A 14,958-nucleotide genomic window follows, 5' to 3' on the forward strand; every position below is an offset into this window, starting at 1 on the left:
ACCTGCCTTGAAACCAGACTGGTGCGGATCCAGAAGGTTGTTCTGATGGAGATAGCAGGAGAGTTGTCTAAAGACAGCGCGTTCAAGTGTTTTAGACAGGAACGGGAGGAGAGAGACAGGCCTGTAGTTTATAACATCAGACGGGTTGAGAGTGGGTTTCTTTAGGAGAGGGTTTACTCTTACCTCCTTGAGGTAAGAGTAGAAGACCAGAAGTTAGAGAAGTGTTGATGAAATGGGTGAGAAACGGTAGAATATCAGGAGCGATAGTCTGAAGGAGGTTTGAAGGGATAGGGTCCAGAGGACAGGTGGTAGGGCGGGCAGAGGTAATGAGGGTAAGAACCTCACTTGGAGAGAGAGGGGAAAAGGAGGTAAGTGTGTTGGTGGAAGGAGGGTCTGGTGACCCAGCGGTGAGTAAAGGTGAGTCAGAAAAAGAAGAGCGAATATCATCAACCTTTTTTTCAAAGTGGTTAACAAAGTCGCTTGACAGAATGGAGGAGGGGGAAGGGGCTTTTGGAGGGTCCAGGAGGGAGGAGAAGATGGAAAATAGTTTTTTGGGATTGGAATAGGAAGATTGGAACTTATCTTGAAAGAAAGTGCTTTTTGCCTGAGAGATCGAAGCAGAGAAAGAGGAGAGGAGAGCTTGATAGGTTAGGAGGTCGTCACGGTGTTTGGATTTCTACCGTTTCCGCTCTGCTGCCCGAAGGACGGTTCTATTAGCACGCAGTGCGTCAATTAGCCAGGGAGCAGGAGGGGACTGACGAGCCTGCCGAGATGTGAGAGGACAGAGAGAGTCCAGAGAGGATGAGAGAGTAGAGAGGAGAGTTTCTGCAGCAGAGTTTGGAGGTAGGAGTTGGAACGAGTCAGAGGAAGGGAGGGCTGAGAGCACCGATGAGGCAAAGGTAGAGGGGGAGAGGGAGCGAAGGTTACGGCGGACAGGTGCAGGATGGGAAGAGATTAGTTTGTTATGTTTGGAAAGGGGTAGAGAGAATGAAATGAAGAAGTGATCGGATGTGTGGAGCGGGTTTACAGTTAGGTTAGAAGTAGTGCAGTTCCTTGAGAATATGAGATCAAGGACATTGCCAGCTTTATGAGTTGGTGGGGACGGAGACAGTGAGAAAGCAAAGGCGGTTAACAGAGATGTTAGTTCGTCTATCTTCTCCGTCTGGAGGTTGAAGTCTCCGAGAAGTACAGCGGGAGGACCAGTTTCAGGGATGTGTGAGAGGAGATTATCTAATTCCTCCAAGAAGTCCCCCAAGGCGCCTGGTGGACGGTAGAGAACAACAATGGTTAATTGTATAGGATGGGTTACTTTGACGGCATGGAATTCAAAGGTGGAAGGAGTGAAGTTAGGTAGCTTGAAGAGGGAAAAGCTCCATTTGGGAGAGAGCAGGAGACCAGTGCCACCTCCTCTGCCAGTGGGTCTAGGTGTATGGGAGAAGGAATATGCTGTGGAGAGAACTGCTGGGGTGGATGTGTTGGATGGAGTAATCCACGTCTCAGTGAGAGCAAGGAAATCCAGAGACTGCAGGGAGGCGTAGCCAGAGATGAAGTCAGCCTTAGGAACAGCTGACTGGCAGTTCCACAGGCCGCCTGAAACTAGAGGTTGGATCTCAGTGGAGCATGTGGGATAGACGAGAGCAGGCCGGTTATATCGATTACGAGATACACGGTGCCAGTGATAATTGCGAGAAGACACATAAACAGGAATGGAGAAAATACACATGATTATAGCATGAGGGGCTAAACAACCAAAGAAAATAAAACACCAGCGATACTTAGCTCAATCAGAGTAGGATTTGCCTCCCTCGTGACTCCTGCAGGACTCTAATGTCTTTGCCAGTCTTACTCCCGCAGGACTCTAATGTCTTTGCCAGTCTTAGCCTCAATAGCCTGTCTGACGCTGGAGCTGATGCTCCAGGAAAGTGCTACCTAAAATGGACACCTGATTGCTGAGTTCTCACAGCTGTGGGGCAACGTCCCTTTAATTAGTTAAAAAAAAATTAGTTAACTCTCTGCAGCTGGTGGCCCTCAAAAGGAAATCTAGACTGGCTTCCTCCTGATGTGTTATTGTCTTTTAAGTCAATTACATTAAACCCTAAGTTATAAAGTTATGAGTTTAACCCTTAATACAGTTACACCTACTCAATAAAGCTCTTAGTATTCTACAAATGTTTAAATCAAAGTTAACCCTAGCAATCAGTTAGTTCACTTTTAAGGTTTCAGTCAAATTACTTGTTCCCAAGTTTCTGCCTGACAGATAGTGTAGCGGTTTTGAGATTTAAAATCACAATTTCAGTCAGATCAACTTCAGAGCATTGATACAGAGTACACACACTGAAACAGAGAAGTCTAAAAACACAATGATACTCACACAATTCTAGAAGTCTCCAGTAGCTTTCCTGTCAAAATCGAGTTGCACACAGTAGCAGTTATTATTATGAAGCAAACAGCCGCTGTTTTTCCCTCTCCCTTTGGATTGCTTTTCTGATTTGTTTTGTGTCTGTAGGAGATTTAAAAACATATCAAGCCATAGATTTTTTGGTTTTGGGTTATTTTTTACTTCAACATATCTATGTTCCAAAGACTGTGAAAGTGCTAACTTTTTTGACACAGTCATTTTCCATGATAGTCATATCGTTTTTGATGCCTTTATAAATGCCAGGGTTTTTTTTTTGTAAGTAGATGATAAAGTAAATAGTTGTATCCGTTAAATGAACCTAAATTGAACTAAATCCCAAGTGCACAAACACTTCCTGTGTTTGTATGAAATGTCCTGAATGTTTCTATACTTGCCTGTGCTGAATAAATCCATATGTTTGTGTGTTTAGGATGAAAAAGAAGAGTGGCGTCGGTTCCAGGCGGACCTCCAGACAGCCGTGGTGGTGGCCAACGACATCAAGGTGGAGGCTCAGCAGGAGCTGCGTGCTCTCCGGAGACAGCTGCAGGAGGAGCAGGATCGCAGCGCCAAGCTCTCCACAGACCTGGAGGCCCTGCAGGGTGTCAGGTACCAGCTCCATCATAATGCATTTTGTTCAGTTCCTCCACCGTCCCCTAAACCCCTCTGGGATCCCCTTGTTTAGCATCGGGCTGCAGCTCCTTTCTCTCTCAACACAACGTGGGTATGAGATACCTGCCAGAGTTTTGCCAAATCCCCATCCACTGTTTAGAAATATATCAAAATGTCATTCTCATTCATCTCTTGCTTTAAGTTTCAGTTGGTTACATTATTTAAAAAACTTGTCATGTATGTTGTCAATAGTGCATGAGACAGATAACATGTGAAAAATGATAATGTTCCTCTGCTTCCCCCCAGTGCTCCTAATGGCAATTGCAAGATTTCATTGCAGTTTCAACACCTGCTTGTACATTTTTATTAAACTGTCAAACCCAGCAACGTTGATCAAATATGATACAGTAATCTGTAACTGTATTGTGTATCCCTTGCCTTAAATGTTTAGCTGTGAAATTAATACGTTTTGACCCAGCCGACATGCTGGGAAAGAAAACGCAGTTACAGAATCCTTATTCATATTTGATCAGTACCTAGTTTGACAGTTTACTAGAGTTCACAAGCAGTGATTTACACTGTGTGAAGCTCCTCGGTTTTGATTGGCTGTTTCTCTTCAGTGCAGGAGAATCTTCCAAATGCTATTTAGAGCGCTGGTGGGAGGCAGAGGAACATGAGTTTTCACATATTATCTGTTTCATGCACTACTGTCAGTATACATTGACAGTTAATATGAAGAAACATATTTTCAATAGAGTTACCAACTGTAGCTTCACGCAAGTCTTGTACGAGATGAAATCCTTGGAGTATTAGAGTTGAGATTCCTGGGATTTGGCAGACTCTGATGGTAAATTAGCAGTCTCTTGCAGTATTTCCCTCTGTGTATTCTCCTCCTTTAAGCTGCTGCCCTCTCTGTCTCCCTCTTCCACACTGAGCATTGCCCTATAGTATTCTCTCAATTCACACTCCACACCAAACATCAGTGTATTCATTGGATACAACTATTATTATATGAGAAGGCAAACAGTGACAAAAGCTGATATACAAAGCAACACAAAACAGAGGCCAGTGTAACTGTCAATATGTCACACCAATGTATCAGGCTATTTAAGATTGTATGTAGTGGTATTGAACTGTGGCCATGCAGTGATGTGACATACTTTTAGAGAGTGTGTTAGTGTGTTGGTATTCTGTATATATAATTGTTTTTGAGCGTGCTAATGCCATGGTGTTTTTGACAGTTTTGTCCCTTTTCATTATCAAGCCAGGTCAAGTACTTCCTGTAGCAAAGTCCACTTAGATTTGCTACTGTAAAGCGTTTTTTCCGTGTGACCAGTATAGTCCTTAATGCAAACCAATGATCTCTAAATACTTTTTCAGTTGCACTATATCAAAAATCTCGTGAGAGGAGCTTTAAGGCGTACTAAATAGTTGTATTTGGTTTAAAGCCAAATGCATGTGGTCCATGGGAATTTACTACATTACTGGTTTTAGACCAAGGTTAAATCAGCACACTTTCCCCCGAGATTAGCTGTTACGCTGCGTCCGCTCCCCGCCTCCAGCAGCTCCCTGTGATGACCCTGTCAAAGATGTCCCTCTGACAAGCCTCCCTGTGTAACGTCCAGGTGAGTCCCCTGTCCTGCCAGCCCTCTGTCAGCCAGCCTGCTCTCCCTCTCTGTGTGCTGCTGCTGCTGCTGCTGCTGCTCACTGACTTCCTGTCTGTGTTTGGCTTCGTGTTGCTGCTTCAGTCTGACTGTGTGTCCCTCTGTTTGCTGGCTGATTCAGGACTATCTTACCTTCTTTTGGTTTGCTCTGCCTGGTTCTACTGTTTAAAAAGATGTATCTGGTGCCATCTGCTGTTACACGAATGAATAACCCTTCTACTTTTTTGGTGAATAGCAGGATGGTCTGCACGGCATGACTGGATAAAACTCATGCTCTGCATCACGATACATTTGCATAATATCTTCATCACTGGGTGATTCTTAAGTAACACTAGACATTATGAGTGACCTTATTAATCCAATGAGGTTTGCATGGAACAGTTTTAAAAATCGAGAAGTGAACAGAAGAGCTTTTTATAATAAAAATGTTAAGACATGTAAGATCTCGTGTTTTGCTGCACATGCACATGTTTAATATTATCTTCATACACTATATCATCTTCCCTCTTCTTTTCTTTTCAGATTAGGCGCTGGAGCCACTTTTGATACCAAGACGGCAGTGGAAGGTCACTAGAGAAGTGCCCGCCACCACGTGAAGACAGTGTTAATGTTGCACTTATTACCTTTCTGTGTCATTTAAAATGTATTGTGTAAATGCAGTACCCAAACAGTCTCCTGACAGAGTCTGGCTTCCATTTATCTACATGTCTTTTGGAACCTTTTAAATAATAATGATGTACTTTTCTTTCTGAATGTATTCTTTGTTCGTCAATTTATTGACCTGTGTTAAAGAAATGCCATATGTTGGAAAGACTCTCCTCTCATACTGTGTGAAGCTGATTTGTGCCTTGAGATTGTAAACAAGAGGGTAATAAATTAGGAAAAAGACTCGATACATATTAAGTGAGCTGACAGTCGGACTTGTTCTATCAGAAAGTACATATTTGAAGGCAATAGCAATACAGCGAAATTGAGTCTGGTTGATATTGTTTAGATTTAGAAAAACGAGGTGGCATGTTATTGTGCTGGTACTCACATTTGCTTTTCTTACTTTGTTTTGTATTAGTCAAATTGTTTTCACTTTGACTTCTGTCTGTTTACTGAAAAACATTTATGATCTGTTAAAGATCTCAGTTTGGCCCTGTAATGAAACAGAATGCAATGTCATATAAAACCATTAGATGGCACCATTGAACACACAATAACTGTACATAGGTGACATCAATGTTGACTTATTGGTATCATCTGCTCTGTTACTCTTTGTATGTGTATTTCTGATTATTACTATGCTCCTTCTAAGTGCACAGAGTATTAATTATTTCTGCCAGATAAAATAACCAGGATGAGTTTGATATCAACCACTGCCAACATTAGATTTTAGGACTGCCACAAACACAAACAGCTGTACCTCAGTCACTTGTTTACTCTACTCAGACATACCAAAAGGTTGGTGTTCTTTTTCAACACAAAGACTAAGAAAACTGTGTATAGGCTCCTAAAAGGGTTAAGTTTCCCTTTCAGCACCACTGTCAGATGATGAGTTGATCTCATTTTCTAGCATTTGACTTTTAAATGACTAAGTGACTTAAACTTGTTGATCAATCTTGAATCCCTGTGTTAAAGCCATCTAGAGATTTTTCAACATCCTTATTAATGTATCATATCAGAATTGTTATGATTTCGCTCACTTTCAGTCATTTATCACACAGTGGATTTATTTCATATTTGAGCCAAAACCTTACACCATATTCTGTGTTGCTGTAGTATAATTGCATGCTGCAGGATCTCAGGTTAAAAAGTCTGGTTTCTTTCAGATATATTCAATTTGTGCATTTTTATTAAAAGCCATATTTCTCTACCAGATGATAAGGTACTGGTGCTGAAGATGTCAACTTTTAAATTTGCTCAAAACTACCATCTAGAAAAATTAGATGTTAACTGTGTAGTAGGTAATTCTCTGTGTAGTAAAGCCATGTTGTGAATAATACAGTGAATGTGCTGTTAATTTATTCTTTACAAAACAACTTAAAAAATGATTATGTCTGTGAAAGAACACATGTGATGTGTTACTGTTGTTCATTAGGCAAATGAATAAATAAAATGACACCAGTTCCAACTGTGGTTGTGTATCTCTTTCAGTCTTTGGAGGTAAGTTTAATGCAATGTTGAAATTCCTCACTTGTCCTTCATCACTGATAAAGACAAATCCTTCTCTCTGTAGCCTGGAGTCCAATGTTCACCAGGGCGATTGCTACGAGGTGTCCCAATGATTACACTGCTCAAAATGTGTGTTTTAAATTGAAATCTGTAGCTCCTTATCAACGGTACACTGATCACATCATCCTGCCAATACCCTGAGCAAACGTTTAGGAGCATTCCCTTTGTCTTATAAGCATGTAAAGGGTTGTTTTCTTCCCCAGGTGTGTGTATGGTATATTTTTCTACACTGCAACCCTGTTCACTGTCTGTTAGGTCCCAAGGTGACGAGGTGAGGCTGTCCGACTCTGATATCCAGCGGCAATGGTGCGGCATCTCAATGATCCCGACCACACCCAGCGACGCCAGTGGGGAGGCCGACTCAGTCCCCGGAGTGACTCTCATTAAGTCCTTTGATACTGTTGGACCGAGTGAGCAGCGAGCACCCCAACACACACACAGACACACACAAATGGAATCCCAACACAGCAGTGTAACTAGAGGAGAACAGCTGGTGAGATCTCCACTGGACTCATATGTTTCTGCTTCAAAGTCATGTAGTTGTGAAAGACAGTGGGGGCTGACCTCTATAAACAAAAAGGGAACATTATAGGTATCATAATGGTAGATTTTATTCCAGATGTTTTTTGCATTAGGCTGTATGTCATATATGTAAGGCTGGGTACTTAATCTAAAAGTACCTTATGTGCCTTGTAAAAATACCACACTGTAAAATACCACTGTTAAAATGTTACTCAAATAGAAATATATACAGCTTCCTCTGGTATCGTGACAGTCTCCTCTCCCACCTTATCCTTTAATTGTAAGTAATTGTACCATACTGTAAAAATACTAAGACTTCAACTTAACTGCCGAATATTTAAATTATTGACCTCATTGATTGTTTTATTTTCACAAATACTGGGAATGTTGAATACATTTACAATTACCTAGAGCCCAAATTTGCTGACAGCAAAAAGCCCAACCCTTAACATTACAAGTTATACTATGACATTTTTAAAAGGAAATTCACAATATTTTCGAATTTATGAAGCTGGAACCATGAGATGTTTTTACACCAAAAAATTACTGACCAGCCAAAAAAGTTGCTAATAGCTGAAACAAATCAGTACATTTACTAATTGAATGACTCTTGTACATACTTTTAAGCTGACAATATACGTATTAATTGACTCATTTTTTTTTCAATCTTTTTATTTACCCTTTGAATGTTTTGAAACAAATGCAATAAGAAGTTCAATGTTTCCCTTTGCCATGTGGTTGAGTAGAAATGCAAAACATGTCAAAGAAATCATTACAAATATATACTGAAGTAAAGTTCAGCATTTGATTAAAGTTCAGTTACATTCCGCTATGGCACATTTCAGTTTTTTTTGTATACAATCCTTAATTTGTATGTGCTCTTCAGATGGGCCCAGCCTCACAGTTCAGATGCACTCCAGCCCCAGAAGCCTGCTGAGTGGGATCTCTGTACGCTCTGCACCTGCTGCTGCCGTCTCCCCTATCCAGGTACACACAGTATACTTTCCTTAAAATGTCAAATAAATGAAACACTTATTCTCTGTTTCAGACTGATGAGATCTTTCTTCTGTTTCTGTTTTTTTAGAGACAGACGTACATAAAGCCGCTATCCAAGACATTGGAAAAGAGAATCAACCATGGAGAATTCTCTCTTCATCATGGTATGTACCACAGAGATGGTTTTAGCTGGAAGTCATGGGGTTTCATGTATATGTGTATTATACCTCATTTAGCAGTCTACTCACTCACTGCCTTAGAGTCAATGGACAGCCAGCAGGAGTACTGCTGAGTTTAGGAATGAGCAAGGCTAAAATGTCTACAGAGTTAAATAATAAGAGGAGAAAAGATGAACAGTAATTCGACTGCTGTTGTTCTTGTCTGTCGTTTCATGATTGTATTCTCAGAAAGAAAACACTGTAAATAAAAGAAATCCCAAAGGCTACTTTATTAAAACGATGATGTAAACTTGAAAATGATTCAGAAGGAGGAGATTCTGAAAATGAAATCTCAAATGCAAATTAGATTTTCAAATGGTTAAAACATTTCTAACAGTTACTTTGGTGATATCAATATAATAAAATTTTCTAATTTGATTTACCAAGTCTTTAAAAATAAAATATCAATCAGCTACCCAATAACATTTACACACTTACACATGTAAAATTATTATGCTTTTTGGGAGTTTCATTTTTTAGTTACCATTTTAATAAAGTCCCCTATATCAAATGTCTGCAACTCCAATCGACTGGTGTTCCATCTCCTTTCTTAATAAGGTGACTGTAACTTGAGCACCAAAGCACTGAATATAAATGATTTTCAATGGACTGCCAAGTGCTTCCGTTAGAAAAACATGTCCGGGTAGAGGTGCCTGTCATTACAGAGGTGGCATCTTGTTTGCGCTTGTGGCATTGATAAGAGGGGCTGTTGCTGACAGCCTTTTTTTCTTTTTTTTTAATACACCTCAAATTGTGCTTAGGTCTAAACATTTTCACCAGACATTATGATCGGAGTGACTTGAATTTGTCAGACTTCAACTACATCTTTTGGTCAAACCGCGTAAACACTGGTTCTGCCATATTTAGGTGAAACGGTTGCATCACTGATTCCATCGGCCTTTTCTGAAGCTAAAATAACTTTTCAAGCATATCTTTGTGTGGAAGGGCTTGTTCAGGTACGACAGAGGCAGATCATTTTTGGATATTTTGTGGACTAGCCTAAAAAAGAAAGTGACCCCAGTCAGGACACCTGGACTACAGAGTCATACTATTGTTAAATCAGCCCTAAAGTTACCACTGATGAATTTGCATTCCATGTTATATATATTATGATCCCTCCTCTTCAAGTTTTCTCCCCTGCATCCTTCACTCCCCCAGATAAGTTGTCGGGCTGCGGGGAGGACCTGAAACCTAACAGCCTGATGAGGAAGAGCCCTTCTCTGGAGTCTGTGATCAAAACCTCTGCCTCCTTCAGCAGCCGCACAGCCTCCTTCAGCTACAACCGAGGAAACAGCAAGCTGAGGTGTGCTAAATGGTGTTTATGGGATTTACTTTAGGGCATTTAGCTTCTTTAGCTACGCGGTTTCATTCGAAGAGGGAGAAAAAACCTCCCTTTCTTTGGAAATGAACACAATATAATGACTTCTCCACATGATTGTAGAAATTCACAGGAGTTCCAAACTGAAAGGTGGGAAGTTAGTTCTTAATTTGTGCGGTCTTTAACAGAGGTCAAACACAGACAAACCAAACAAGTGCAACAAAACAGGCAGTGCAACAATGACTGACTGTACATAAAAACAGTTTCAGTTCTTCCTCTTTTTTTTAAACAAGTTCCCCTCTGACATCCTTGACAACAGGTTATAGTGTTAATACACATTTGACTTAGCAGCCTTGTTTCCCTTTAAGGTAACCACATATTCTACTGCAATTGCATTTTAAAGTTTAACAGATACTTTGCAGTTGTCCAACTTGTATTGCCAAGGTGTTGACACAGAGTGCTTAAATGAAGTGTCCACTTATCAGAAAGGAATGGGAGACAGATGTTAAACAAACATGCTGTCATCTTCTGACCTTTCTGGCAAACAGGCTTTTGTCATTTTACTGTAAACAATCCCTTAAGTGAGCACTCAGAAACCAATAGCAGCACCCCATTTATAGTTAGACCCATGGTACCACTGCAACAAGTTGCATTAGAGGGAGATGACGCAGTGTTTACATTTACATGTAGTCACAGAGACTCAGTAAAGTTGATTTAAGCAGTCATCACTCTGGACAACACCCTCAGCTTCAACCTACATATGATGATATGACATGATGACATCAAACACTGTACTGACAGATATCAGGAATCTGGAACCTGTTTGTCCAGCCTCTCCTCTTCTCCCTCTGCTACCATCATATTAATGAGCTGTCTCCTCCTCACCCATCTGTATTTACATTGTTATTGTCCTTGGCAGAATACGTTTTTTCGGATCCTTTAATTAATAAAAAGTAATAAAACCATACCGTTAAGTGATATTTATATATTAAATAATATATATATATTTTAAGTAAGGTCAGCCTTTGAAAATGTTACTTTAGTAAAATTATGTAGTGACTCTTATTGCTATATTAAATTCTTAGATTATTATTAGGCTTTCATTTTTTAGTTTTAGTTGGATGAGGTTAACATTTTAAGATTGCAACTAATCTGCAGATCATTTTATGCATTATTGTATTAGGTTTCTAAACGTTTCATTCATCCATCCATCCACCCGTTCATCCACCTGTTCATCCATCCACCCGTTCATCCATCCACCCGTTCATCCACCTGTTCATCCATCCACCTGTTCATCCATCCACCCGTTCATCCACCTGTTCATCCATCCACCCGTTCATCCATCCTTTCATCCATCCATCCATCCACCCGTTCATCCATCCATCCACCCGTTCATCCATCCATCCACCCGTTCATCCACCTGTTCATCCATCCACCCGTTCATCCATCCTTTCATCCATCCATCCATCCACCCGTTCATCCATCCTTTCATCCATCCATCCATCCACCCGTTCATCCATCCATCCACCCGTTCATCCATCCATCCACCCGTTCATCCATCCATCCACCTGTTCATCCATCCACCCGTTCATCCATCCATCCACCCGTTCATCCATCCATCCACCCGTTCATCCATCCGTTCATCCATCCATCCACCTGTTCATCCATCCGTTCATCCACCCGTTCATTCATCCATCCATCCACCCGTTCATCCACCCGTTCATCCATCCATCCACCCGTTCATCCATCCATCCACCCGTTCATCCTTCTGTTCATCCACCCGTTCATTCATCCATCCATCCACCCGTTCATCCACCCGTTCATCCATCCGTTCATCCATCCGTTCATCCATCCATCCATCCACCCGTTCATCCATCCATCCACCCGTTCATCCATCCGTTCATCCACCCGTTCATCCATCCGTTCATCCCACCCGTTCATTCATCCATCCATCCACCCGTTCATCCATCCATCCACCCGTTCATCCATCCATCCACCCGTTCATCCATCCATCCACCCGTTCATTCACCTGTTCATTCATCCATCCACCCGTTCATCCATCCATCATCCACCCGTTCATTCATCCATCCATCCACCCACCCTCTCACATATTGACATATTATGTGTTTCTGTAATGCAGATCATGGGGCAGGCCTTTTTAACAACATCAACAGCACATCTGTACATTACCGTGTTTGGTATGATTTCAGGGTTATGATATAGCTGCTCCATCTCTACTGATGCACTCTCACCCCCCCCTGCAGTATTTATTTGAACAGGGTCTTGCTGCCTCTGGCCTTGCACTGCGCTGAACAGAGGACTAATGAATTTGACAGCAGAGCTGCCGTGACGTGTGAAATGTTTACCGTGCTCAGAGCAACGACCGTGCCTCAGCACAAACCCCAGGGAGCAGGCCCTCTGTGAAAATATAACTGCAGATAAACATTTCACAGATTTGTTGTACCTCTCTTAATTGTGTCTTATAACAGTGCAATCAATATAGTGTAAATAAATATGTGAGCATGGAAACATGGAGTTCAAAAATGAAAAATAAGAAAGTGAGGAATTGATGCCAAAAAAGAAAAGCCTGTGCTAATGCTTGACATCCCTCACTTAAAGCCAAAGTGTACACTAGATTGTTGTTGGCTTCCGTCCAAAGTCATCTTGAGCCAGCTCTGGGCTAACACAAATACACTGAACTGTAATGTTAATACAAGATCAAATAGTTCACTTTGCTGATGGTTTTCATAGAGGGAGCATTTACAGATTACATGTAAAGTGAATAAGAACAAAGAATGGTATGAATGGATAACTTTCGTTCTTTAATACAATTACATATTTTCATTTTTCTCCATCATGGAAAATTGGTTTGATCACAACAAGGACCAGCCATATGACATTGTTGTAATGATTTTATTTCATCAAAAAAAAAATATTTGGTTATATTGTTGAATGTTCTATAAAGCCTCCTCACAAACCATTAGGTCCACATGAGCCTTAAAACAATAACACAATGTTTGCTTGGCTCGCAATCAGTTGAGCAAAAATAATACATTCTGATTATTTACATACATACAGCTACTGTAACTCAAACAAACTATTTTACAGAAAATATTCCCATATTGCTACAAGTTGTGAGACGTTAGCCTTACATAATGGTTGTGTGGGACTTTTAATAAAAATAGGAAAAAATGCTTGATCATGTTTACATTTCTCAAACATCTCTGCCTTCTGGCATTCAATCTGCCTCACATAAAACAAATACACACAGTATTTGCACTCAAGCAAAACCCAGATGCTGCTTATCTCATAGTTCTACATATGGGCTTCAATGTTGAAATGCTATTTATTCACATAGATTGGCCTACTTCCATCCACCAGGCACCTGACATACAGTATGTTCATAAGTTCATCAATTATTGGCTGAAAGTCCTGAACTGTAGCCATTTTCAGAATGGAGATGTTTGTCTGAGAGGTTGGATCTGTGTGCGGACATTTTTAATTTTCATTACAGAGAACATATGCTCACAAGAGTGAGTGCTCTGGCCCGTCGTTAAGCTACAACCGGCCAAGTAAAGTATAGGGACACAAAAACTGATATTCTGACCCGTTTAAATGTGTCGCATTTTGAGCGTTTTATCTTCACCCCACTTTCTTCTTTATCACACTAGAAAATCCTGCTTTTACATAAGGTATTTATTTTTTATTTAACATATATTAGTATAACAGTCACATGGGAAATATTTCTGCATTCAGTACTTTTACTTTGAATACTTTAATGATATAACTGATTATATTAAAAAATTGCATACCTTTACCTAAGTAACATTTCAAACAAGTATTTTACTTTTTACTTAAAGGATAAGAAAACTTCTTCTACAACTACAGTGTAAGGTTGTTTTCAGCTGGTTTCCCTTTTGTGTGTAAAGAGTAGGCTACTCCTTACCTTTTTTAACTTTGCTTATCTAAAAGATTATATTTATAAAAATAGCAAAGAGTACAATATACATTTTTGGAACGAAACATTTGTTTTAACATCAGAGCCATTTTGCATCTTGATTGTGGGGAAGCCATCAGATACACATTCTGGTGATGCATTTTCTAAAGCTGATTAATTGTTTTTACTATGTTTTCTGACTCTGATACAAGTGAAACAATGTTTAGCCATGAATAAACGAATCGCCAGAATATATTTTTTCCCTTGCCACTTAATGCTTCCACACATGGTCAAATTGTTTCCTACATTTGGCTGGAAACATGTTAGTTAATTGAACACATTCTTATGAAAAGAGTAACTACTTACAGTTGTTGTATAATCACAGTGTTTATTAAGCTAACCTCAAGTCTATATGCATAAATCTGTGTAAAGATGGGAAGATAATAACAGTTTTTAGGGGTAGCCAAACTATACACTTATCTTTCTCCGATATACACTTATCTTTCTCCGAATGACATACTGTACTGTAACCCCCCTTCTCTCTCACGTTTCCCCGGTGACAGTGTGGAAAGAAAGGACCCCTTGGCTGCACTGGCGCGGGAGTATGGAGGATCTAAGAGAAACGCACTACTGAAGTGGTGCCAGAAGAAAACAGAAGGCTATCCGGTAGGGATCACAGGCCAGAGCCCTCCTTCAAATACAAGTCGGGCTCTTTTTACTTTCACACCCTGCTGTCCTTTGCATCTTCATTTCAGTCTCACACTTCTTAGGTTTTTATCTAAAAGTAAGATGGCAGCTCGCATCTCTCTCCCATTTATATTGCAGTATTGGGTTGCCCTCAGGTAGCTTTTTCAGCCATCATTGAGGAGTTAGAGTGGCATATTACAGTGTTAGCAGACACATCATTCACCCAGCTGTCATCTCACTGCGGATCTAAAGCCACTGTGGCACAGAGGTTATGGAAACAGTGATGCAAAGCACCCAGTGTTACAGACACACTGGATTTATACATGCGTGTTTTTATATAGCCCTTCGTGTTTTTATGCATGTCCACCTGTTTATGCATTGCTATCGTGTTG

General features: G+C 40.5%; 1 protein-coding gene and 1 long non-coding RNA gene across 12 annotated transcripts in view; both read left to right on the top strand.

The window, feature by feature from the left end:
* specc1 (sperm antigen with calponin homology and coiled-coil domains 1) overlaps positions 1 to 14,958 on the top strand; it is a 111,294-nt gene that overhangs the window by 55,968 nt on the left and 40,368 nt on the right. For 10 of the 11 annotated variants that reach the window (XM_034232977.1, XM_034232987.1, XM_034232980.1 and 7 more), the window contains 6 exons: positions 2,829 to 3,004; positions 7,144 to 7,298; positions 8,297 to 8,397; positions 8,495 to 8,570; positions 9,783 to 9,927; positions 14,443 to 14,545. In XM_034232977.1, the coding sequence (XP_034088868.1) occupies positions 2,829 to 3,004; positions 7,144 to 7,298; positions 8,297 to 8,397; positions 8,495 to 8,570; positions 9,783 to 9,927; positions 14,443 to 14,545 (756 nt within the window). Of the gene's footprint in view, positions 1 to 2,828; positions 3,005 to 7,143; positions 7,382 to 8,296; positions 8,398 to 8,494; positions 8,571 to 9,782; positions 9,928 to 14,442; positions 14,546 to 14,958 lie in introns of those variants that run through there. The other variant, XR_004570683.1, reaches the window with a different exon arrangement.
* Positions 3,011 to 6,792, top strand: LOC117557250. The gene is made up of 2 exons (XR_004570685.1): positions 3,011 to 4,632; positions 5,194 to 6,792. It is a non-coding gene; the product is annotated as an uncharacterized LOC117557250 (long non-coding RNA).

The sequence above is a fragment of the Gymnodraco acuticeps genome, unplaced genomic scaffold (assembly GCF_902827175.1).
Source record: "Gymnodraco acuticeps unplaced genomic scaffold, fGymAcu1.1, whole genome shotgun sequence".
In the NCBI taxonomy this organism is placed as follows: Eukaryota; Metazoa; Chordata; class Actinopteri; order Perciformes; family Bathydraconidae; genus Gymnodraco; species Gymnodraco acuticeps.